Source organism: Haematobia irritans, chromosome 2 (assembly GCF_050003625.1).
Source record: "Haematobia irritans isolate KBUSLIRL chromosome 2, ASM5000362v1, whole genome shotgun sequence".
Taxonomy (NCBI): domain Eukaryota; kingdom Metazoa; phylum Arthropoda; class Insecta; order Diptera; family Muscidae; genus Haematobia; species Haematobia irritans.
Genome location: NC_134398.1, coordinates 41,364,210 through 41,388,006, shown reverse-complemented (window position 1 = coordinate 41,388,006; position 23,797 = coordinate 41,364,210). Strand labels below are relative to the sequence as shown.

Here is a 23,797-nt window from a genome sequence, read left to right as displayed (position 1 = left end):
CGACAAAATTTTGTATAGAATTAAAATTGTGACAAAATTTTCTATAAAAAAATTGACAAAATTTTCTAAAAAAAAATGACAAAATTTTCTATTCTATATTTGACAAAATTTTCTATAGAAATACAACTTTGACAAAATTTCCTATAGAAATAAAATTTTGACAGAAGTGTGTATAGAAATAAAATTTTGACAAAATTTTGTATAAAAATAAAATTTTGACAAAACTTTTTGCAGAAATAAAATGTTGACAAGATTTCCTATAGATATAAAATTTTGACAAAATTTTCTATAGAAATAAAATTTTGACAACATTTTCTATAGAAATTAAATTTTGACAAAATTTTTTATAGAAATAAAAATGTGACAAAATTTTCTATAAAAATAAAGTTGTGACAAAATTTTCTATAGAATTCAAATTTTGATTTTTGACATTTTCTATAGATATAAAGTTTGGACAAAATTTTCTATAGAAATACAATTTTGAAAAAATTTTCTATAAAAATTAAATTTTGACAAAATTTTCTATAAAAATTAAATTTTGACAAAGGTGTCTATAGAAAAAAATGTTGAGAAAATTTGGTATAGAAATAAAAATTTGACAAAATTTTTTATAGAAATAAAATTTTGACAAAATTTTCTATTGACATAAAATTTTGACAACGTTTGTATAGAAATAAAATGTTGACAAAATTTTCTATAGAAATAAAATTATGACAAAATTCACTATAGAAATAAAATTTTGACAAAATTTTCTATAGAAATACAATTTTGACAAAATTTTCTATAGAAAGAAAATGTTGACAAAGTTTTTTATAGAAATACAATTTTGACAAAATTTTCTATAGAAACAAAATTTTGACAAAATTTTCTATAGAAATACAATTTTGACAAAATTTTCTATAGAAATAAAATTTTGACAAAATTTTCTATAGAAATAAAATTTCGACAAAATTTTCTATAGAATAAAAATATGACAAAATTTTCCAAAGAAACAAAATGTTGACAATATTTTCTATAGAAATAAATTTTTGACAAAATTCACTATAGAAATAAAATTTTGACAAAATTTTCTACAGAAATAAAAATTTGAAAAAATTTTCCAAAAAAACGAAATTTTGAGGAAAATTTTCTATAGAAAAAAAAATTGACGAAAATTTCCTACAGAAATACAATTTTGACAATAATTTCTATAGAAATTAAATTTTGACAAAATTTTCCAATGAAACAAAATTTTTACAAAATTTTCTATAGAAATAAAATTTTGACAAAATTTTCTATAGAAATTAAATGTTGACAAAATTTTCTACAGAAATAAAATTTTGACAAAATTTTTTATAGAAATAAAATATTGATAAAACTTTCTACAGAAATAAAATGTTGACAACATTTTCTATATATATATAAAATTTTGACAAAATTTTCTATAGAAATAAAATTTTGACAAAATTTTTTATAGAAATAAAATTGTGACAAAATTTTCTATATAATTCAAATTCTGATTTTTGACATTTTCTCTAGATATACAGTTTTGACAAAATTTTCTATAGAAATAAAATTTTGACAAAATTTTCTATAGAAACTATATTGTGACAAAATTTTTTATAGAAATAAAATTTTGACAAAATATCTATAGAAATATAATTTAGAGAAAATTTTCTGTAGAATTAAAATTGTGACCAAATTTCTATAGAATTAAAATTGTGACAAAATTTTCTATAGACTTACAATTTTAACAAAATTTCCTATAGAAATAAAGTTTTGACAAAATTGTGTATAGAAATGAAAATTTGACAAAATTGTGTATAAAAGTAAAATTTTGACAAAATAAAGAAATAAAGTTTTGACAAAATTGTGTATAGAAATGAAAATTTGACAAAATTGTGTATAAAAGTAAAATTTTGACAAAATTTTCTATAGAAATAAAATTTTGACAAAATTTCCTATTGAAATAAAATTTTGACAAAATTTCCCATAGAAATAAAATTTTGACAAAAATTTTTATAAAAATAAAATTGTGACAAAATGTTCTATAGAAATTAAATTTTGACGAAGTTGTCTATAGGAATAAAATTTTGAGAAAATTTTGTATAGAAATAAAAATTTGACAAAATTTTCTATAGAAATTAAATTTTGACAAAATTTTCTATAGAAAAAAAATTTTGACAAAATTTTTTATAGAAGTGAAATTGTGACCAAATTTTCTATAGAAATTAAATTTTGACGAAGTTGTCTATAGGAATAAAATTTTGAGAAAATTTTGTATGGAAATAAAAATTTGACAAAATTTTCTATAGAAATAAAAATTTGACAAAATTTTCTATAGAAATAAAATTTTGACAAAATTTTCTATAGAAATAAAATTCTGACAAAATTTTCTATAGAAATAAAATTGTGACAAAATTTTCTATAGAATTCAAATTTTGAGTTTTGAGATTTTCTATAGATATAAAATTTTGAAAAAATTTTCTATAGAAATAAAATGTTGACAAAATTTTCAATAGAAATTAAATTTTGACAAAATTTTCTATAGAAATTAAATTTTGACAAAGTTGTCTATAGAAATAAAATTTTGAGAAAATTTTGTATAGAAATAAAAATATGACAAAATTTTCTATAGAAATAATATTTTGACAAAATTTTCTATAGAAATAAAAATTTCACAAAATTTTCTACAGATATAAAATTTTGAAGAAAAATTCTATAGAAATACAATTTTGACAAAATTTTCTATATAAATAAAATTTTGACAAAATTTTCTATGGAAATAAAATTTTCACATAATTTTCTATAGACATACAATTTTGACAAAATTTCCTGTAGAAATAAAATTTTGACAAAATTGTGTATAAAAATAAAAATTTGACAAAATTGTGTATAAAAATAAAAATTTGACAAAATTGTGTATAAAAATAAAATGTTGACAAAATTGTGTATAGAAATAAAAATTTGACAAAATTGTGTATAAAAATAAAATTGTGACAAAAGTTTCTATAGAAATAAAATTTTCTATAGAAATAAAATTAGGACAAAAATTTCTATGGAAATAAAATGTTGACAAAAGTTTCTATAGAAATAAAATTTTGACAAAATTTTTTATAGAAATAAAATTTTAACAACATTTCCTATAAAAAAAAATTGGCAAAATATAATGAAAATTTTGAGAAAATTTTCTATAGAAATAAAATTTTCACAATATATTATTTCTATTTTTGGTAGAATTCTGCTAACCCTGGTAACCGAGGTTTTTTTACATTTCTGCTTATTTTAGCAAAGAGAGTAAAATTCGTTCTCACTCTTTTGCCAGTTTTTACTGGATAATTTTTACTGGAAAAGGACTCAGGCTCATGAACAGAGTTGCCAAGTTTTAAATTTACTTTTGTTGTATAACTTCCCAAGATGTTCTAAAGTAATTTCAATCGGAACATTTAATAATTTTCTACAGAGATAAAATTTTGACAAAATTGTCTATAGAAATAAAATTTTGAATTTTTTTTTGTAAAATTCATTTGGAAAATTTGATGTTTTGCGATTTCCACCCATAGGCAAACCGTGCAAAATTTGGTCGATATGGGTCCATAATTATTTACAGCCCCCATATAAACCGATCCCAATATGGATCGGTTTCCGGAGCCTTGATAAAATTAACCTACTGTACTAAAGTTTACATAAAAAAAAAACACAATTATATATTGTTTGAAGAAACCTGCTTTGTCAATTTTTAACGAATGTGACTCATGAAAATTGTATTAGCCGTATTTAATAATAATGTTTGCCATTTAAATTAAAACTCACAAACCTTTGGTTTAGTTTCATACAAGAATTCTAAGCCAACGGTTGCATGTGAAAGCTAAACGCGGGCAAAATAAAATAAAAATTCGCCGTAGTTATTCTTTTTGTTTGAATTTGAAATGGCTAGATTTTTGCGACATTTAAAGGAGATTAAACCTAAATTGTCAAGGTGAAATAAACAAATTCCATCGTTGGTACAAGTAATTTACAAGCCCCAAATAACATAATAACAAGTATATACAGCCGTAAGTTCGGCCAGGCCGAATCTTATGTACTCTCCACCATGGATTGTGTAGAAACTTCTACTAAAGACTACCATCCACTATATAATTCATATATGTATAATTCTGATCCTGACCCGGTATATGGAATATGGGGAAGTGTAAAAATAATTACCAATTTTCGCGGTAATTAGAGTGCCGAATTGAAAGATGGGGGTCCTTTACAAGGGGGCTACATACAATTATAAACCGATATGGGGCCATTTATGTGTGAATGGGGACAGATTTATGTGGGGGCTATATATAACTATAGACCAATATGGACCAATTTTGGCACGGTTGTTAGCGGCCATATACTAGCACAATGTACCAAATTTAAACCGGATCGGATAAAATTTGCTTCTCTAAGAGGCTCCGGAGCTCAAATCTGGGGATCAGTGTACATGGGGGCTATATATAATTATGGATCGATATGGACCAATTTTTGCATGGTTTTTAGAGACCACATACTTACACCATGTATCAAATTTCAACCGGATCGGATGAATTTTGCTTCTCCAAGAGGCTCCGGATCTCAAATCTGGGGATCAGTTTACATGGGGGCTAAATATAATTATGGACCGATATGGACCAATTTTTGCATGGTTTTTAGAGACCATATACTTACACCATGTACCAAATTTCAACCGGATCTGATGAAATTTATTTCTGTAAAAGGCTCCGCAAGCCAAATCTGGGGGTGGGTTTATATGGGGGCTATATGTAAAGTGGTCCAATAAGGTGCAATGCCATCAGATCCTTATGCCGAGTTTCAAGTCTATAGCTTGTTTTGTTCGGAAGTTAGCGTGATTTCAACAGACGGACGGACGGACATGCTTAGATCGACTTAGAATTTCACCACGACCCAGAATATATATACTTTATGGGGTCTTAGAGCAATATTTCGATGTGTTACAAACGGAATAACAAAGTTAATATACCCCCCCATCCTATGGTGGAGGGTATAGGAAAAGGAAACGTGTATAGGTCTGTGGAAAATTTAGAAAAAAATAATAAAAATTAATTATAACCACTTTTTTTGGAAAACAAAAAAAAAACATCACTTTATATAACCTTATAATGTATGGTTTTTTTCTATATTAGGTTTTTATCGATGCCCTCCACATCATATCCAGTAGATCACATCGACGTTACCGATTTCAAACTTTCGTCGAGTATGTATAAGATTTTTGATTCAAAATATGACTGCCTTTTTATAATCTTCACCATGGACAACGTAAACCGAATGTTCTACCGTACATAAAACCGGAAAACCGATACGGACGAAATAACTATAAAAATTAATTTTAAACTGCTTTCGGTGGTAGGAAAAAAAAAATAGAAATAAAATTTTGACAAAATTTTCTATAGAAATACAATGTTGATAAAATTTTCTTAGAAATAAAATTTTGACAAAATATTCTAGAACAAATTGATACAGCAATAATTTCGGCCGGGCCGAATCTTAAATACCCACCATCATGAATCAAATATAATAGTTTCCTTTGAAAATTTCAGGGGGGTTTAATGACAGATATTTTCTCAAGCAGATCAGTTCAACCAGTGCGTTTCCAACAGATAAATCTAAAGATTTTAAAGGGTGACACGGTCAAAATTTGGTCAAGGGAAAACGCGTGTAAATCGGTGAAATCGTTTATTTAAAAAATCAAATTAAATTTTTTTTTTCAAGTTCAATTAGTATAAAATTCAGGAAAAATATTCAGTTAGGATTTCGCTTTTCCAAATCCGAATTGCCGAGCCTCACGCTTGACACCTGCCATCAGATTTTTTACAGCCACCTTGTCAACCTTCTTCGCCGCAGAAAGCCAGTTTGCCTTGAACTGCTGCTCGTCCTTAGCAGTTTTTATACCCTGCGCCACACTGTGGAACAGGGTATTATAAGTTAGTGCATATGTTTGTAACACCCAGAAGGAGACGAGATAGACACATGGTGTCTTTGGCAATAATGCTCAGGATGGGTCCCTGAGTCGATATAACCATGTCCGTCTGTCTGTGAACACATTTTTGTGATCAAAGTCTAGGTCGCAATTTAAGACCAATCGCCTTCAAATTTGGCACATGTTCCTAATTTGGGTCAGAATAGAACCCTATTGATTTTGGAAGAAATCGGTTCAGATTTAGATATAGCTCCCATATATATCTTTCGCCCGATATGCACTAATATGGACCCAGCAACCATAGTTTTATACCGATTTGCTTGAAATTTTGTACAAACATAACACTTAGTCGTATAGTCAAAGTCAAGTGTGCAAAATTTGATTGAAATCGGTTCAGATTTAGATATAGCTCCCATATATATCTTTCGCCCGATATGCACTTATATGGACCCAGAAGCCAGAGTTTTATCCCGATTAGCTTGAAATTTTGCACAAAGAGTACTATTGGTAGTATAGACATGTGTGCCAAATTTGATTGAAATCGGTTCAGATTTAGATATAGCTCCCATATATATGTTTTTCTGATTTCGGCAAAAATGGTCAAAATACCAACAGTTTCCTTGTTAAATCGCCACTGCTTAGTCGAAAAGTTGTAAAAATGACTAATTTTCCTAAACTTCTAATACATATATATCGAGCGATAAATCATAAATAAACTTTTGCGAAGTTTCCTTAAAATTTAGATATAGCTCCCATATATAGCTTTCGCCCGATTTACACTCATATGACCACAGAGGCCAATCTTTTACTCCGATTTAATTGAAATTTTGCACAGAGAGTAGAATTGCATAGTAGCTATGCGTGCCAAATTTGGTTGAAATCGGTTCAGATTTAGATATAACTTCCATATATAGCTTTCGCCCGATTTACACTCATATGACCACAGTGGCCAATCTTTTACTCCGATATAATTGAAATTTTGCACAGAGAGTAGAATTAGCATTGTAGCTATGCGTGCTAAATTTGTTTGAAATCGATTCAGATTTAGATATAGATCCCATATATATCTTTCGCCCGATATGCACTTATATGGACCCAGAAGCCAGAGTTTTATCCCGATTAGCTTGAAATTTTGCACAAAGAGTACTATTGGTAATATCGGTTCAGATTTAGATATAACTCCCATGTATATGTTTTTCTGATTTCGGCAAAAATGGTCAAAATACCAACAGTTTCCTTGTTAAATCGCCACTGCTTAGTCGAAAAGTTGTAAAAATGACTAATTTTCCTAAACTTCTAATACATATATATCGAGCGATAAATCATAAATAAACTTTTGCGAAGTTTCCTTAAGATTGCTTCAGATTTAAATGTTTCACATATTTTTTTACTAATATTGTGTTCCACCCTAGTGCATTAGCCGACTTAAATTTTGAGTCTATAGATTTGTAGAAGTCTATCAAATTCTGTCCAGATCGAGTGATATTTAAATGTATGTATTTGGGAAAAACCTTTATATATAGCCCCCAACACATTTGACGGATGTGATATGGTATCGAAAATTTAGATCTACAAAGTGGTGCAGGGTATAATATAGTCGGCCCCGCCCGACTTTAGACTTTCCTTACTTGTTTTTTACTAAAATTGTGTTCCACCCTAGTACATTAGCCAACTTAAATTTTGAGTCTATAGATTTTGTAAAAGTCTATCAAATTCTGTCCAAATCGAGTGATATTTAAATGTATGTATTCGGGACAAACCTTTATATATAGCACCCAACACATTTGACGGATGCGATATGCTATCGAAAATTGGATCTACAAAGTGGTGCAGGGTATAATATAGTCGGCCCCGCCCGACTTTAGACTTTCCTTACTTGTTTTGGTCTTCTTTAGGTTCCGCTTGACAATAGCCCAGTATTTCTCAATTGGGCGGAGCTCTGGCGTGTTGGGAGGGTTCTTGTCCTTGGGAACCACCACTCCATGGCCTTTTTACCGTAATGGCAAGATGCCAAATCCGGCCAAAACAGTACGGAACAACCGTGTTTCTTCAGGAAAGGCAGCAGACGTTTATTCAAACACTCTTTCACGTAAATTTCTTGGTTGACAGTCCCGGAAGCTATGAAAATGCTGCTTTTCAAGCCACAGGTACAGATGGCTTGCCAAACCAGATATTTCTTTGCGAACTTTGACAGTTTTATGTGCTTGAAAATATCTGCTACCTTTCCCCTTCCTTTTGCCGTATAAAACTCCTGTCGAGGAAGCTGCTTGTAGTCGGCTTTGACGTAGGTTTCGTCGTCCATTACCACGCAGTCAAACTTCGTCAGCATCGTCGTGTACAGCCTCCGGGATCGCGCTTTGGCCGTCGTATTTTGTTTATCATTGCGATTTGGAGTCACTACCTTCTTGTAAGTCGATAGTCCGGCTCGTTTTTTAGCTCGATGCACGGTTGTAGACGATACACCCAGCTTATTTGCGGCATCTCGGAGAGAGAGGTTAGGGTTTCGCTTGAAACTACCGGCAACTCTCTTTGTCGTCTCAGCGGCTTCCGGTTTTCGATTTCCCCCCGATCCAGACTTCCTGGCTGTCGACAAACGTTCCCCAAACACTTTAATTACATTTGTAACGGTTGATTTGGCAACTTTTAGCGATTTTGCCAGCTTTGCGTGCGAGTAGCTCGGATTTTCGCGATGCGCGAGCAAAATTTTGATACGGTGCTATTCTTGCTTGGACGGCATTTTGACAACTGAAGAGTGAATTCCAAAATCTAAATAGGAGCAACATTCTACACACACACGCCTTCAAAATGAGGGGTGTTCAGGTTTTTTAAATGCAAAATTGGAAGAAATACGTCAAGTTCATATTGACCAAATTTTGACCGTATCACCCTTTACCTATGAAGATTAGAAACATATCGTGTAAATGATGAAATAACGCCTTGATTTGAAATCTTAAATGTGTAGATTTTTACCGCCATTATTTAAATGATTACGAGTAGTAAAATCTGGAAATTGTACTTTCAGTTTCAAGCAATTTTTATGAGCAGTGCGCCTGCTATACACTGAAAGAAGAGTTTTCTTTTCTGAGGAACGAAATTTTAAACAAGCAAAATTTACTTTTGACACAAATTTTAAAGACAATCGTTGAATCGCTTATCAAAAATTCGGATTATTTGCTCTAAAGGAAAATACTTTATACGAAAGGGGAATTTCGTTTCTTTAAAATTTCATTCCGGAGGAAAATATTTTTTCTTTGGGTGTACCGTCGAGAGAGGGAGCCACCGTGGTGCAATGGTTAGCATGCCCGCCTTGCATACACAAGGTCGTGGGTTCGATTCCTGCTTCGACCGAACACCAAAAAGATTTTCAGCGGTGGATTATCCCACCTCAGTAATGCTGGTGACATTTCTTCTCTAAGTGGTTTCACTGCAATGTGGAATGCCTTTCGGACTCGGCTATTGAGCTTAACATGGTATCGGGCAGCACTCAGTGAAGTTCACCAATGTGGTATCACAATGGACTGAATAGTCTAAGTGAGCCTAATACATCGGGCTGCCACCTAACCTAACCTAACCTACCGTCGAGAAGAGACATCGGTCTATATAGATACCTTACCAAATGGACCGGTAAAAATAAATGCCATACAGATTTTTGAGGTCTACAATCAAGGCCGTAGCCAGGATTTTAATTCGGGGGGGTTCAACTTAAAAAAAATATTCATATAATCTCCCTGCCAACATTTTTTGAATTTGGGGGCGCTTCTGAGAATCCCCACTATGTCGAAAACAATCATATACGACATCAAAAACTCGTCGGAAAAGCGCCGTCACTATTGAGAAGTTGTACCACGCCAAGTTACTACGAAAAAGTTTCTCATCAGTGCAATTATTAGGTGCCTATTTAGATCAATTTCGAAGGACGCCAATAAGAACCCCTGCAAACTATCAGAAAAAGTGCATTTTAAGGTAATTGTAGAAGAATCATTGTGGTCAAGTAAAACACGATTGTGTAGATGTTTATTGATTTGATTAAACATTTATAATTTCTTATAAATATAACATTTTTCGGTTTATCTCATCACATTTAACATAATTTTTTGCATTAATAAAAGAATGATGTTGAGTTTTAAGTAGCAAGTTACATATTGCAGCGTCTATCAGCCAGTTTGTTTATTTTCGATGGAGACAGCGTGTCTGGAAAAATATTTGAAAAACGATCACTTTATTCTATTTGGAAAGTCGAAAATTGTTCACAATTTTAAGCGTAATATCTATGTTTTCAGAACTTTATTTTCGTTTTTATTTAAATAAAATATAACAAGCTGGTTGCGTTTGGCGTTTCACAAAAAATAAAATGGCTCTTCTAACAGTAGTGATGGCAAAATACTTTCATGTACATTTTGTACTTTTTGATATGCTTCCCCCATCACAGTTCGCGATGGTTGTGGTGACATTTACGAGTCTGTGGTAGCGATAAGGATGAAATGGAACTTTGAAATGCTGGCAGGGCTCATGTGTAGAAAATTTTATTTATGAGCCGACGGGCTTTTTGGGCAGCAAATAAATCAATGACTTCTTCAGTCAGCACATTTATTCGGCGATGAACCGACATTAATGCCAATCCATTGAGTCTACTCTCGCTAGTCGAATTTCTTAGATACGTCTTTAATCTCTTCATTGTTGAAAATGAAAGTTCGGATGAGTACGTAGTAACTGCAGGGATGGAAAATGCAGTACTATAGTACTTTTTTCAATACTTGTTCACCCCGGTCAGTACCGTAGTACCCCCGCGAATGATTTAGTACCTTTTGTGTAGACATTTTTGAGTCGATATCAGATTTATGGTACAATAGCTTTGACAAAATATTTTAATATTTTGAGAAAGTCTTTATCAACCTTATTTGCTAATAGTCTTTTACAAATATGGCAAAACAAACATGTTCATGTGGGAAGAAAATCTCGATTTTGTAAAAGACATAGTCAAAAACCGGATTTTATTGAACTTCAAGAATGTTTTAGTCGAAAATAGAATGTGATTCTTTATTATCGATTTTTTATTTCGGTAGAAAATGTTGTCAAAATTTTATTTCTATATAGAATTTTTGCAAAATTTTATTTTTTTAGAAAATTTTGTCAAAAATTTATTTCAATTGAAAATTTTGTACAAATTTTATTTCTATAGGAAATTTTTGCAAAATTTTATTTCTATAGAAAAAATTTTGCAACATTTTTTTCTACAGATTTTTTTTGCAAAATTTTATTTCTATAGAAAATTTTTGCAAAATTTTATTTCTATAGAAAATTTTTGCAAATTTTTATTTATATAGAAAATTTTGTCAAAATTTTATTTTCTTTAAAATTTAGTCTCTTGACAATAATTTTCCAGTGAAATTTCCGCTCAAAAAATACCTTTTTTGTACTTTCTTAAAAATTGTATTTTCCATCCTTGAGTAACTGGCAAAGTGACCAAAATTTTTAAAAGAATATGCACGTTTGGAAATATCTCTTTATTGCACTCTCCAAGTGCTTCCATCGCTGAATTAGGCAGGTTCTTTTCGCAGGGTTTGCGCCATTTCATTTACACATGTGCGTTTGGCTGTTTCGTTGTTGTTTCTATGGCCAAACAAAGCGAGTCATGTTCACAAAAAGAACAACAAACACAAATAAAAAGCAGAAAGACATTTCCCAAAAATGAAATTTGTGGTGCGAGAACAAAAACAATTAGTTTTTTTCGACCGTCGTTTGACGGGCTTTTCAACTAGTATTCTATGATTTGTGCAAGTTTTATAGGTAAGCGTTTTTCAAAATAAAACCTCCAGCTTTTCTTCAACATCCTCGATAAGATTTTTCTATGCAGCTAAAAATATATATTTATTTATATAAAAATATTCATTCATTTCGGGGGGGGGGTTTGATCCCCCTCACCCCCCCCCCCCTGAATACGGCCTTGTCTACAATACCAGTATATTTACATTTTCAAGCACATTGGATAAAAACTACGGTTTCTAGAAGCCCTAGGAGTTAAATCGGTAGATCGGTCTATGGCGTGTGTCGAGCCAAAACATGGTTCGACACACACCATATTCGGCTGAGCTATTTGTCGTCAGCCGGCTTCTCGAAGTCCTAGAAATAAATTCGGGAGGTAAAACTATGCAGGGGCTATACCAAAATATGGACCAATACTTACCATTTTCGACACACCCCTTAATGATCCTCAAATACCGCTAGAATTCCAATTTTAGACAAATTGGGTAAAAACTACGGATTCTAGAAGCCCAAGAAGTAAAATCGGGAGATCGGTCTATATGGGGGCTATATCAAAACATGGTACGATAATCACCATTTTCGGTACATCTCTTTATTTTCCTAGAATACCACTAGATTTCGAATTTCAGGCAAATTGGGTAAAAACTACGGATTCTAGAAGCCCAAGAAGTAAAATCGGGAGATCGGTCTATATGGGGGCTATATCAAAAAATGGACTGGAACTCACTATTTTCGACACACGTTTTTATGGTCCTAGAACACCTCTAGACTTCAAATTTCAGGCAAATTGGGTAAAAACCACGGATTCTAGAAGCCCAAGAAGTAAAATCGGGAGATCGGTCTATATGGGGGCTATATCAAAACATGGACCGGAACTCACCATTTTCGACACACGTTTTATGGTCCTAGAATACCTTAGATTTCCAATTTCAGGCAAATTGGATAAAAAGTACAGATTCTAGAAGCCCAAGAAATAAAATCGGTAGATCGGTCTATATTGGAGCTATACCAAAACATGGACCGGAACTCACCATTTTCGACACACCAATTTGTGGTTTTAAAATACCTCAGGATTTTCAATTTCAGGCAAATCGGATAGAAAATACACATTCTAGACGCCCTAGAAGCCAAATCGGGAGATTGGTTTATATGGGGGCTATATCAAAGCAGGGTCCGATAATCACCATTTTCGGCACATCTCTTTATTTTTCTAGAATACCTCCAGATTTCCAATTTCAGGCAAATTTGATAAAAACTAGGGATTCTAGAAGCCCAAGAAATAAATTCGGGAGATCGGTTTATATGGGGGCTATATCAAAACATGGTCCGATAATCACAATTTTCGGCACATCCCTTTATTTTCCTAGAATACCTCTAGATTTCCACTTTCAGGCAAATTGGATAAAAACTACGGATTCTAGAAGCCCAAGGAGTAAAATCGGGAGATACACCCCATTTTCGTCACACCTCTTTATGGTCGTAGAATACCTCTAGATTTCCAATTTCGGGCAAATTTGATAAAAAACTAGGGATTCTAGAAGCACAAAAAATAAAATCGGGAGATCGTTTTATATGGGGCCATATCAAAACATGGTCCGATAATAGCCATTTCCGGCACACCTCCTTATATTCATAGAATACCTCTAGATTTCCAATTTCAGGCAAATTGGGTAAAAACTACGGATTCTAGAAGCCCAAGAAATAAAATCGGGAGATCGGTCTATATGGCAGCTATACCAAAACATGGACCGATATCCCCCATTTTCGACACACCAATTTGTGGTTTTGAAATACCTCTAGATTTCCAATTTCAGGCAAATCTGATAGAAAATACACATTCTAGACACCCTAGAAGTCAAATCGGGAGATCGGCTTATATGGGGACTATATCAAAGCATGGTCCGATAATCACAATTTTCGGCACATCTCTTTATTTTTCTAGAATACCTCTAGATTTGCAATTTCAGGCAAATTGGATAAAAACTACGGATTCTAGAAGCACAAGAAATAAAATCGGGAGATCGGTCTATATGGGGGCTACACCAAAACATGGACCGGAACTCATCATTTTCGGCACACCTCTTTATGGTCCTAGAAAACCTCTAGATTTCTACTTTCAGGCAAATTGGATAAAAACTACGGCTTCTAGAAGCCCTAGAAATAAAATCGGGAGATCGGTCTGTATGGGGGCTATATCGAAACAAGATCCGGTACTCACCATTTGCGGCACATCTTTTTATTTTCCTAGAATACCTCTAGATTTCCAATTTTAGGCAAATTGGATAAAAACTACGGTTTTTATAAGCCCAAGACCCCAAATCGGGAGGTCGGCTTATATGAGAACTATATCAAAGCTTGGACCGATATAGCCCATCTTCCAACTTGACCTGCCTGCAAACAAAAGACGAATCTGTGCCAAATTTCAGGACGATAGCGTCATTATTGAAGGCTGTAGCGCGATTATAACAGACAGACAGACGGAAGGACAAACGGACATGCTTATATCGTCTTAGAATTTCTCCCTGACCAAGAATATATACTTTATATAGTCGGAAATCGATATTTTGATGTGTTACAAAGGGAATGACAAACTTATTATACCCCCGTCACCATTCTATGGTGGTGGGTATAAAAATCAGAAACCTGATATAAATTTCACAACCTCACCCACTTTTCCCATCAAAATTTCAGTCGGAGAACTTTAGTTTTGTTTTCAATGTACTTTAAAAAAAAATCGGGCTAAGGGGAGGTACCCCTCCCCGACAAAAAATCGAAAAATTAAGTAGCCGTTCTTTGTCTAGACGCCCCCCTTCAACCTTCCCTGAAAATTTCAAGCAAATCGCATAATTTTGTTCCAAGTTTCAAAAAGTCAGGCAAGGGGTAGATCCCCCTCCCCGTCCACATATGAACACGTCAGCTACCCCATATTAATTTCATAACCTCACCGCATGTTCTCTGTAAATCTAAGGTAATTTAGAGGATTTTAGTTTTTTTTTCACTGAAATAGGGTATATTTTCACAACATGAGCGTCCCCTACGATCTCTGAAAGTTTCAAGTAAATCGGTTCAGCCGTTTCCTAGCTTACCCGGAAATAATACAAATAAATAAACAAACATACTTTGAATTTTAGAAGAAAGATATACAATTTTTTGTTATGACTTAAAGGCAACTGGTAATTATGTGCTAACTCGGCAATGTGTTTACTGAGAAAAAACGAGTTGCCAACAAAAACTTGCAACTTCTCTGCTTGTCATTAGCTCACATTTGATCTCTCTCTCTCTCACTCTCTGGTTCTCTATTGCTGGCTTTTTGGAGTAAACAAACGACTTGCAGTAAAACTTTATGATAATTATCAAAAAATTCCGAGTACTGAAACAGAGCTATAGCTATACCTCCTTCGAAAAATTAACAAAATTGTGTTCCAATCATATTATATTTATTATTTTTTATCTTCCAGAATATTTGCAAGAAGCTAAATTGGAAGTTCTCAGAAAATATAATCTCAATGTCTTGAATGATAGACTAACGCAGGTTTGTCGTCTATGAAATATTTCGAAATTTATAATTTTTTTTTTTTTAATTTTTCCAAAATATTTAGGCTCTTGACTATAATCTACTAAAGGGCAAACAAGTTGGTCAACGGGTATTGATACCCACACACAAGGAACTTTTTCAATGTCAAGACCTGGACTTGGAGAAACAAAAATTATTTCACATTATGGGATGGTGTATGGAACTAATGATCTATTCTCTCATTGTCAGAGATGACCTGACCGATAATAGTTTGACAAGATTTGGTCATAAATGTTGGTATAAAATGGAGAGTATAGGTCTTAGTGCTGTTAATGATGCTTTTATATTTGAAAATATGATATTTTTCCTGTTACATAAACATTTTAAACATTTGGAATGTTATACGAAATTAATTGAGCTATCACATGAGACTACAATGGCCATAGCTTGTGGTCAATGTTTAGATATGATGTATTCCAATGCTTCAGTACTATCATTTAACCGAGACAATTATAAGGCTTTAGTAACCGCTAAGACGGGCTTTGGCGGTTTTTATTATCCCTATGTCATGGTCATGCATTTGGCTGGGTAAGTTTTTCAGAAATTTCGATAAACATTAAAAATCTGTTTTAAAATATTTCCTTTCCATTCCATTTTCTTACAGCATCAAAGATCCCGAAGCTTTGGCTCAAGCCAAACGAATATCTTTGAAAATTGGTCAACTCTATCAGGCCCAAAATGATTTTCTAGACTGTTTTGGTTATTTCTCCATAACTGGAAAAAGATGTACCGATATACAAGGGCACAAATGTTCCTGGCTATCTGTGGAATGTATGGAGAGAGCTTCCTCTGAAGAGAAACAAATAATGTTGGAATGTTATGGTCAAAAAGGTAAAATAGGCAATCTGACAAGAAATCACTTCTGCAAACATTTAACAAATACAGTTCGCTTCCATGGACAAATTTGTCAAAATTTTATTTCTATAGAAAATTTTGTCAAAATTTTATGTCTATAGAATATTTTGTCAAAATTTTATTTCTATAGAAAACCTTGTCAAAATTTTATTTCGATAGAAGAGTTTGTTAAAATTATATTTCTATAGAAAATTTTGTCATAATTTTATTTCTATAGTAAATTTTATCAAAAGTTTATTTCTATAGAAAATTTTGTTTAAATTTTATTTCTATTAAAAATTCTATCAAAATTTTATTTTTATAGAGAATTTTGATAAAATTTTATTTCTATAGAAAATATTGATAAAATTTTATTTCTATAGAAAATTTTTTCAAAATTTTATTTCGATAGAAAATGTTGTCAAAATTTTATTTCGATAGAAAATTTTGTCAAAATTTTAATTCTATAGAAAATTTTCTCAAAATGTTATATCTATGCCGAAATTTTATCTCTATAAAAACTTTGGTCAAAATTTTATTGCTATAGAAAATTTTGTCAAAATTTTATTTCTATAGAATATTTTGTCAAAATTTTATTTCTATAGAAAAGTTTGTTAAAATTATATTTCTATAGAAAATTTTGTCATAATTTTATTTCTATAGTAAATTTTTTCAAATTTTATTTCTATACAATTTTTTTTAAATTTTATTTCTATTAAAAATTTTATCAAAATTCTATATCTATAGCAAATCTTGAAATTTTGTCATAATTTTATTTCTATAGTAAATTTTGTCAAAATTTTATTTCTATAGAAAATTTTGTTTAAATTTTATTTCTATTAAAAATTTTATCAAAATTTTATTTCTATAGCAAATTTTAATAAAATTTTATTTCTATAGAAAATTTTGATACAATTTTATTTCTATAGAAAATTTTGTCAAAATTGTATTTCGATAGAAAATGTTGTCAAAATTTTATTTCGATAGAAAGTTTTGTCAAAATTGTACTTCTATAGAAAATGTTCTCAAAATGTTATATCTATTCCAAAATTTTATTTCTATAAAAACTTTGGTCAAAATTTTATTTCTATAGAAAAAAATTGTCAAAATTTTATTTCTATAGAAAATTTTGTCAAAATGTTATTTCCATAGAACATTTTGTAAAAATTCTATTTCTATAGAAAAATTTGTCAAAAATTTATTTCTATAGAAAATTTTGTCAAAATGTAATTTCTATAGAAAATTTTGATACAATTGTATTTCTATAGAAAAATTTGTCAAAAATTTAATTCTATAGAAAATTTTGTCAAAATTTTATTTCTATAGAAAATTTTTTCAAAATTTTTGTAAAAATTTTATTTGTAAAGAAAATTTTGTCAAAATTTTATTTCTGTAGAAAATATTGTCAAAAATTTATTTCTATAGAAAATTTTGTCAAAATTTTATTTCTGTAGAAAATTTTGTGAAAATTTTATTTCTATAAAAATTTTTTGTCAAAATTTTATTTCTATAAAAACATTTCACAAAAAAACTACCAAACAAATAACTCTTGTATAGACAATTTTGTCAAAATTGTCTATAGAAAATTTTGATAAAATTTTATTTCTATAGAAAATTTTGTCAAAATTTTACTTCGATAGAAAATTTTGTCCAAATTGTACTTCTATAGAAAATTTTCTCAAAATATTATTTTTTTTTTTTCTTCTGCAAACATTTAACAAATACAGTTCGCTTCCATGGACAAATTTGTAAAAATTTTATTTTTATAGAAAATTTTGTAAAAATTTTTTCTCTATAGAAAATTTTGTCAACACTTTTTTGTATAGAAAAATTTGTAAAAATTTTAGTTTTATAGAAAAATTTGTTAAAAATTTATTTCTATAGAAAATTTTGTGAAAATTTTATTTCTGTAGAAAAATTTGTGAAAATTTTATTTCTATAAAAATATTTTGTCAAAATTTTATTTCTAAGAAAAATTTGCATAAAAAACTACTCTTCTACAGAAAACTTTGTCAAAATTTTATTTCTATAAAAAATTTTGTCAACATTTATTTCTATAGAAAATTTTGTCAAAATTTTATTTCTATAAAAAATTTTGTCAAAATTTTATTTCTATAAAAAATTTTGTCAAAATTTTATTTCTGTAGAAAATGTTGTCAAAATTTTATTTCTATAAACAATTTTGTCAAAATTTTATTTCTATAGACAAATTTTGTAAAAAATTTGATTTCTATAAAAAATTTTGTAAAAAATTATATTTCTGTAGACAATTTTGTCAAAATTTTATTTCTTTAGAAAATTTTATCAAAAGTTTATTTCTACAAAAATTTTGTCAAAATGTTATTTCTATTGCAAATTTTGTCAAAATTTTATTTCTATAGAAAATTTTGACAAAATGTTATTTCTATAGAACATTTTATCAAAATTTTATTTCTATAGAAAATTTTGACAAAATGTTATTTCTATAGAATATTTTATCAAAATTTTATTTCTATAGAAAAATTTGTCAGAAATTTATATCTATAGAAAATTTTGTCAAAGTGTTATTTTTATAGAAAATCTTGGCAAAATTTTATTTCTATAGAAAATTTTGTCAAAATGTTATTTCTTTAGAAAATTTTGTCAAAATTTTATTTCTTTACAAAATTTTTGTAAAAATTTTATTTGTAAAGAAAATTTTGTCAAAATTTTATTTCTGTAGAAAATATTGTCAAAAATTTATTTCTGTAGAAAATTTTGTCAAAATTTTATTTCTGTAGAAAATTTTGTGAAAATTTTATTTCTATAAAAATTTTTTGTCAAAATTTTATTTCTATAAAAAAATTTCACAAAAAAACTACCAAACAAATAACTCTTGTATAGAAAATTTTGTAAAAATTTTATTTCTATAGAAAATTTTATCAAAAGTTTTTTTTCTATAGCAAATTTTGTCTACATTTTATTTATATTAAAAATTTTATCAAAATTGTCTATTGAAAATTTTGTCAAAATTTTACTTCGATAGAAAATTTTGTCCAAATTGTAATTCTATAGAAAATTTTCTCAAAATATTATTTGTATGTCAAAATTTATCTTCTGCAAACATTTAACAAATACAGTTCGCTTCCATGGACAAATTTGTAAAAATTTTATTTTTATAGAAAATTTTGTAAAAACTTTTTTTGTATAGAAAAATTTTTAAAAATTTTATTTTTATAGAAAAATTTGTCAAAAATTTATTTCTATTGAAAATTTTGTGAAAATTTTATTTCTGTAGAAAATTTTGTGAAAATTTTATTTCTATAAAAATATTTTGTCAAAATTTTATTTCTAAGAAAAATGTTCATAAAAAACTACTCATCTACAGAAAACTTTGTCAAAATTTTATTTCTATAGACAAATTTTGTAAAAGATTTAATTTCTATAAAAAATTTTGTAAAAAATTATATTTCTATACACAATTTTGTCAAAATTTTATTTCTATAAAAAATTTTGTCAACATTTTATTTCTATAGAAAATTTTGTCAAAATTTTATTTCTATAAAAAATTTTGTCAAAATTTTATTTCTATAGACAAATTTTGTAAAAAATTTAATTTCTATAAAAAATGTTGTAAAAAATTATATTTCTGTAGACAATTTTGTCAAAATTTTATTTCTATAGAAAATTTTATCAAAAGTTTATTTCTACAAAAATTTTGTCATAATGTTATTTCTATAGAAAATTTTGTAAAAATTTTATATCTATAGAAAATTTTGTCAAAATGTTATTTCTATAAAACATTTTATCAAAATTTTATTTCTATAGAAAATTTTGACAAAATGTTATTTCTATAGAAAATTTTGTAAAAATTTTATATCTATAGAAAATTTTGTCAAAATGTTATTTCTATAAAACATTTTATCAAAATTTTATTTCTATAGAAAAATATGTCAGAAGTTTATATCTATAGAAAATTGTGTCAAAGTGTTTTTTTTTTAAGAAAATCTTGTCAAAATTTAATTTCTATAGAAAATTTTGTCAAGATTTTATTTCTATAGAAAATTTTATCAAAAGTTTATTTCTATTAAAAATTAGCATAATTTTATTTCTATAGACAATTTTGGTAAAATTTTATTTCCATTGGAAATTTTCACAAAATTTTATTCCTTTAGAAAATTTTCTCAACATTTTATTTCTATGGAAATTTTTCTAAAATTTTATTTCTATAGAAAATTTTGTCAAAGTTTTATTTCTATAGGAAAATTTATCAAAATTTTATTTCTATAGAAAAATGTTTTTTGTTTTCATGTTTTTTTGTTTTGTTTTCATGTTTTTTTCCGCTGTATATTTCAGATCCTGAAAAAGTTCAACGTATTATGGATCTTTACATACATCTAGATCTACCTAAAATTTATAAAGATTTTGAAATGGAATCGGTTGAAACAATCAAATATGAACTACAGCAAACGTCGGCAGGAGTACCCCGAAAGTCAATGTTATCAATTCTAGACGAAATTATACGAAAAAAGGTGCTTGTCTAGTTGGTTAAGTAGAAATTTTTAAACTACTGACAGGTCCATCGATGAATTTCCAAAAAAAAATATTTTTGCCATAAACAAAAATGTGCCAAAAAAATGTATATCCTTAATTTATTTGACCTTTTGTTGTAATTAAAGAAAAATAAATTTTACAATTAATCAAAACTCGTAAAAGGATTTTTTTTGAAAGGACCTCAAGCCGAAATGAGAAATAAATAAACAAAATTATATAATTTTATTCTGCTTTTACTGATTCATTTTTGGTTTTAGCGGTTAAGCTCAAACTTAGTATCCATTTTTATTCAAAACTTAAATTTAAATGTGTCATAATTGTATCCTTTTGCTTTAATTGTCTGCTTCTTAGACTCGGAAAAATGCCAAAGTATTAGTGTAAAGCTAATATTTTTAGAACCGGACGATCTGTTTTAATATATAATTTTATATAAAATAATTTTATTAATCACTGCTTTCATTTGAAATTTTTGAGTCGCAATTTTTGAGTGCATTAGCTGGGTGGTGGGGGCGTCTCCTCTGCATCATCAAGGCTTATTTACTACCCTATTCCCCCGAAAATTTTCAAGTAATTTACAATAAAGTAATTACACAAATATTGATCTATATCGCTTCATAAATTGATATAGCCCCCATATAGACCGATACCCTTCGAGCGCCCTAAAGGCTAATTTTACATTCGATATGCACCATTAAACAACCTCACAAAAACTGATCCCTCTCGGTTCATAATTAAATATATTAATGCGATTCTGAACTACCGTTCTTAGTAGAATATTGTATGCAATCCATGCTGGCCATGGTTATTATAAAATATTTCATAGAATAAATAGACAAATATAAAAATAACATTTTAATCTATTTTTTTTTTTTTTAAACACCTGTGTAAAAACATTGTTGTTTGTGTTTTAGTATAACTCCCAGTGGGGAGCAATACAACTAAAGATCTGTATCAACATTTGATGCTCAAAAAGAAAATTTCTCTACAAAATTCTCTTAACATCTTTTAGATGAGAGCAAAATGTCAAAGCAAGAGTAAGCCCACCATGCACGATAAATAATTAGAATATGAGTATGTGTTCTGAGCAGGGCTACCAATAAAATTTTAAGAAAAATCGTCACTTCCATTTTAAAAATCGTCAAAAAATCTGCATTGTAAATAATATTAAAACAAAACATGTTTTCGGTTAAAAACAAAAGTATTTCATATAAAGAACAGAAAATTAACATACACAACTATGCATTTCAATAGCAAAAGCATAATGAATTAAGTTTTGTAGAAAAATAACATTACAAACAAGTAACGAAAGTCTAAAGTCGGGCGGGGCCGACTATATTATACCCTGCACCACTTTGTAGATCTAAATTTTCGATACCATATCACATCCGTCAAATGTGTTGGGGGCTATATATAAAAGTTTGTCCCAAATACATACATCTAAATATCACTCGATCTGGACAGAATTTGATAGACTTTTACAAAATCTATAGACACAAAATTTAAGTCGTACAAAAATATGGGAAACATTTAAATCTGAAGCAATTTTAAGGAAACTTCGCAAAAGATTATTTATGATTTATAGCTCGATATATATGTATTAAAAGTTTAGGAAAATTAGAGTCATTTTTACAACTTTTCGACTAAGCTGTGGCGATTTTACAAGGAAAACGTTGGTATTTTGACCATTTTTTGTCGAAATCAGAAAAACATATATATGGGAGCTATATCTAAATCTGAACCGATTTCAACCAAATTTGGCACGCATAGCTACAATGCAAATTCTACTCCCTGTGCAAAATTTCAATTAAATCGGAGTAAAAGATTGGCCACTGTGGTTATATGAATGTAAATCGGGCGAAAGCTATATATGGGAGCAATATCCAGCGTTGCCAGAATTGTTTCACAAAAAACCGCTAGATTTGTCCAAAAAACTAGCCAAAAAAAGCTAAAAAATTTTAAAAAATAGCTAGAAAAAAAGCTAACATTTTTTGTATCAAAAGTCACATTTTTGATTGAAATTTAACAAACTTGAAGGCTTTATTTCACTTAAAATGCATATTATTTTAATTGTATTCATTTTAATTCAATTTCTGTGAGACTATAAGAAAATTTAAGTCATATTAGCTCTGTTTGCGTACTCGACACATTTTGATTACTATCACAAATTTTTACTGGAAGTCCTTCGTTTATATTTCCTAGTAAAAACATTTTTCACACTTGCAATTGTCAGCTGGTTAATCATCAACAAGCCCAATGTGCGATATATTGCATAATGTCACATAGAACTGCATTAGAAAATATCAATATATTTCGTTTTAACTGAATTAATGATAAATTCGTGAACGTGTACACTTCTCCTAATTTTACCCAAGAGAATAAAACCCATTCTAACTGTCTTGCAAGTTTATATTGAATAACTTTTATTCGAAAATTTCCCATACAAACCTATTGTTGTCCAATTTTCGTAAATGTAAATCCATTCCATTAATATATAGCTTTTTTTTTTTTGATACTATCACTACGAGTTTTTTCATTTCATTTTTTGATGTTAAAAAAATAATACCACATTCAAAACTTTATTTCCTTAATTATTTCTATGTTCGGTTCCAAAGATTTTGTACACTAATGATTTTGGTATTGATTCCGAGTCAAATTTGAATTCATTCGGTTTTTTCGGCTTTTTCTTCATGAGCTATAACAGTGTTTTAAAAACGTGCTAACGACAACTTAAATTTCCAAATTCAGACTCGACTTTAAGTAGAAATTATTCTATGTATACGTTTTTAAAATAAAATGTTGAAAAACCTCTTCTATTTTTGAACGCTATTTTGGTTTGTGGTCAAGATACAAAAACTCCACAAATTTAAAGACTATTTCATTAATTTTAAGAATTTTTTAGAATTGACCCTAGCCTTCTTTCATGAAAAGATACCCATTTTTAAGTTGAATCACTTAACTATAAGGACAAAAAGAATTTATCGGCTATTGGACAAGGAAAACAGTTTATATAAGAGAAATTCACAAATGCTATTATAACCAAAATTCGCGTTCGTATTTTAAGGAAATGAAATCTTTGGCCTCACAACAATATTTTTTCAATGTACAAAGCAATTCACATCTACTATTTTAATTTAGTAATATCATAATAACTTTAGAATATTATAATA

General features: G+C 29.1%; 1 protein-coding gene across 1 annotated transcript; it reads left to right on the top strand.

The window, feature by feature from the left end:
• Window positions 1-3,821: 3,821 nt before the first annotated feature.
• On the top strand, window positions 3,822-20,782 carry LOC142227492 (farnesyl pyrophosphate synthase-like). The gene is made up of 6 exons (XM_075298046.1): window positions 3,822-3,958; window positions 5,154-5,224; window positions 15,169-15,242; window positions 15,310-15,812; window positions 15,889-16,115; window positions 20,433-20,782. Exons 1-6 carry the CDS (start codon window positions 3,909-3,911, stop codon window positions 20,618-20,620), a joined length of 1,113 nt encoding a protein of 370 aa, XP_075154161.1. The 5' UTR covers window positions 3,822-3,908; the 3' UTR covers window positions 20,621-20,782.
• The last annotated feature ends 3,015 nt before the right edge of the window (window positions 20,783-23,797 follow it).

Excerpts from the sequence above, each read along its gene's own strand:
- LOC142227492 (XM_075298046.1), top strand. The coding sequence starts at position 3,909 with ATGGCTAGATTTTTGCGACATTTAAAGGAGATTAAACCTAAATTGTCA. Across the intron at positions 3,959-5,153 it reads ATTAAACCTAAATTGTCAAG|GTTTTTATCGATGCCCTCCA; the intron begins GTGAAATAAACA and ends TTTCTATATTAG. Across the intron at positions 16,116-20,432 it reads GGAATGTTATGGTCAAAAAG|ATCCTGAAAAAGTTCAACGT; the intron begins GTAAAATAGGCA and ends TGTATATTTCAG.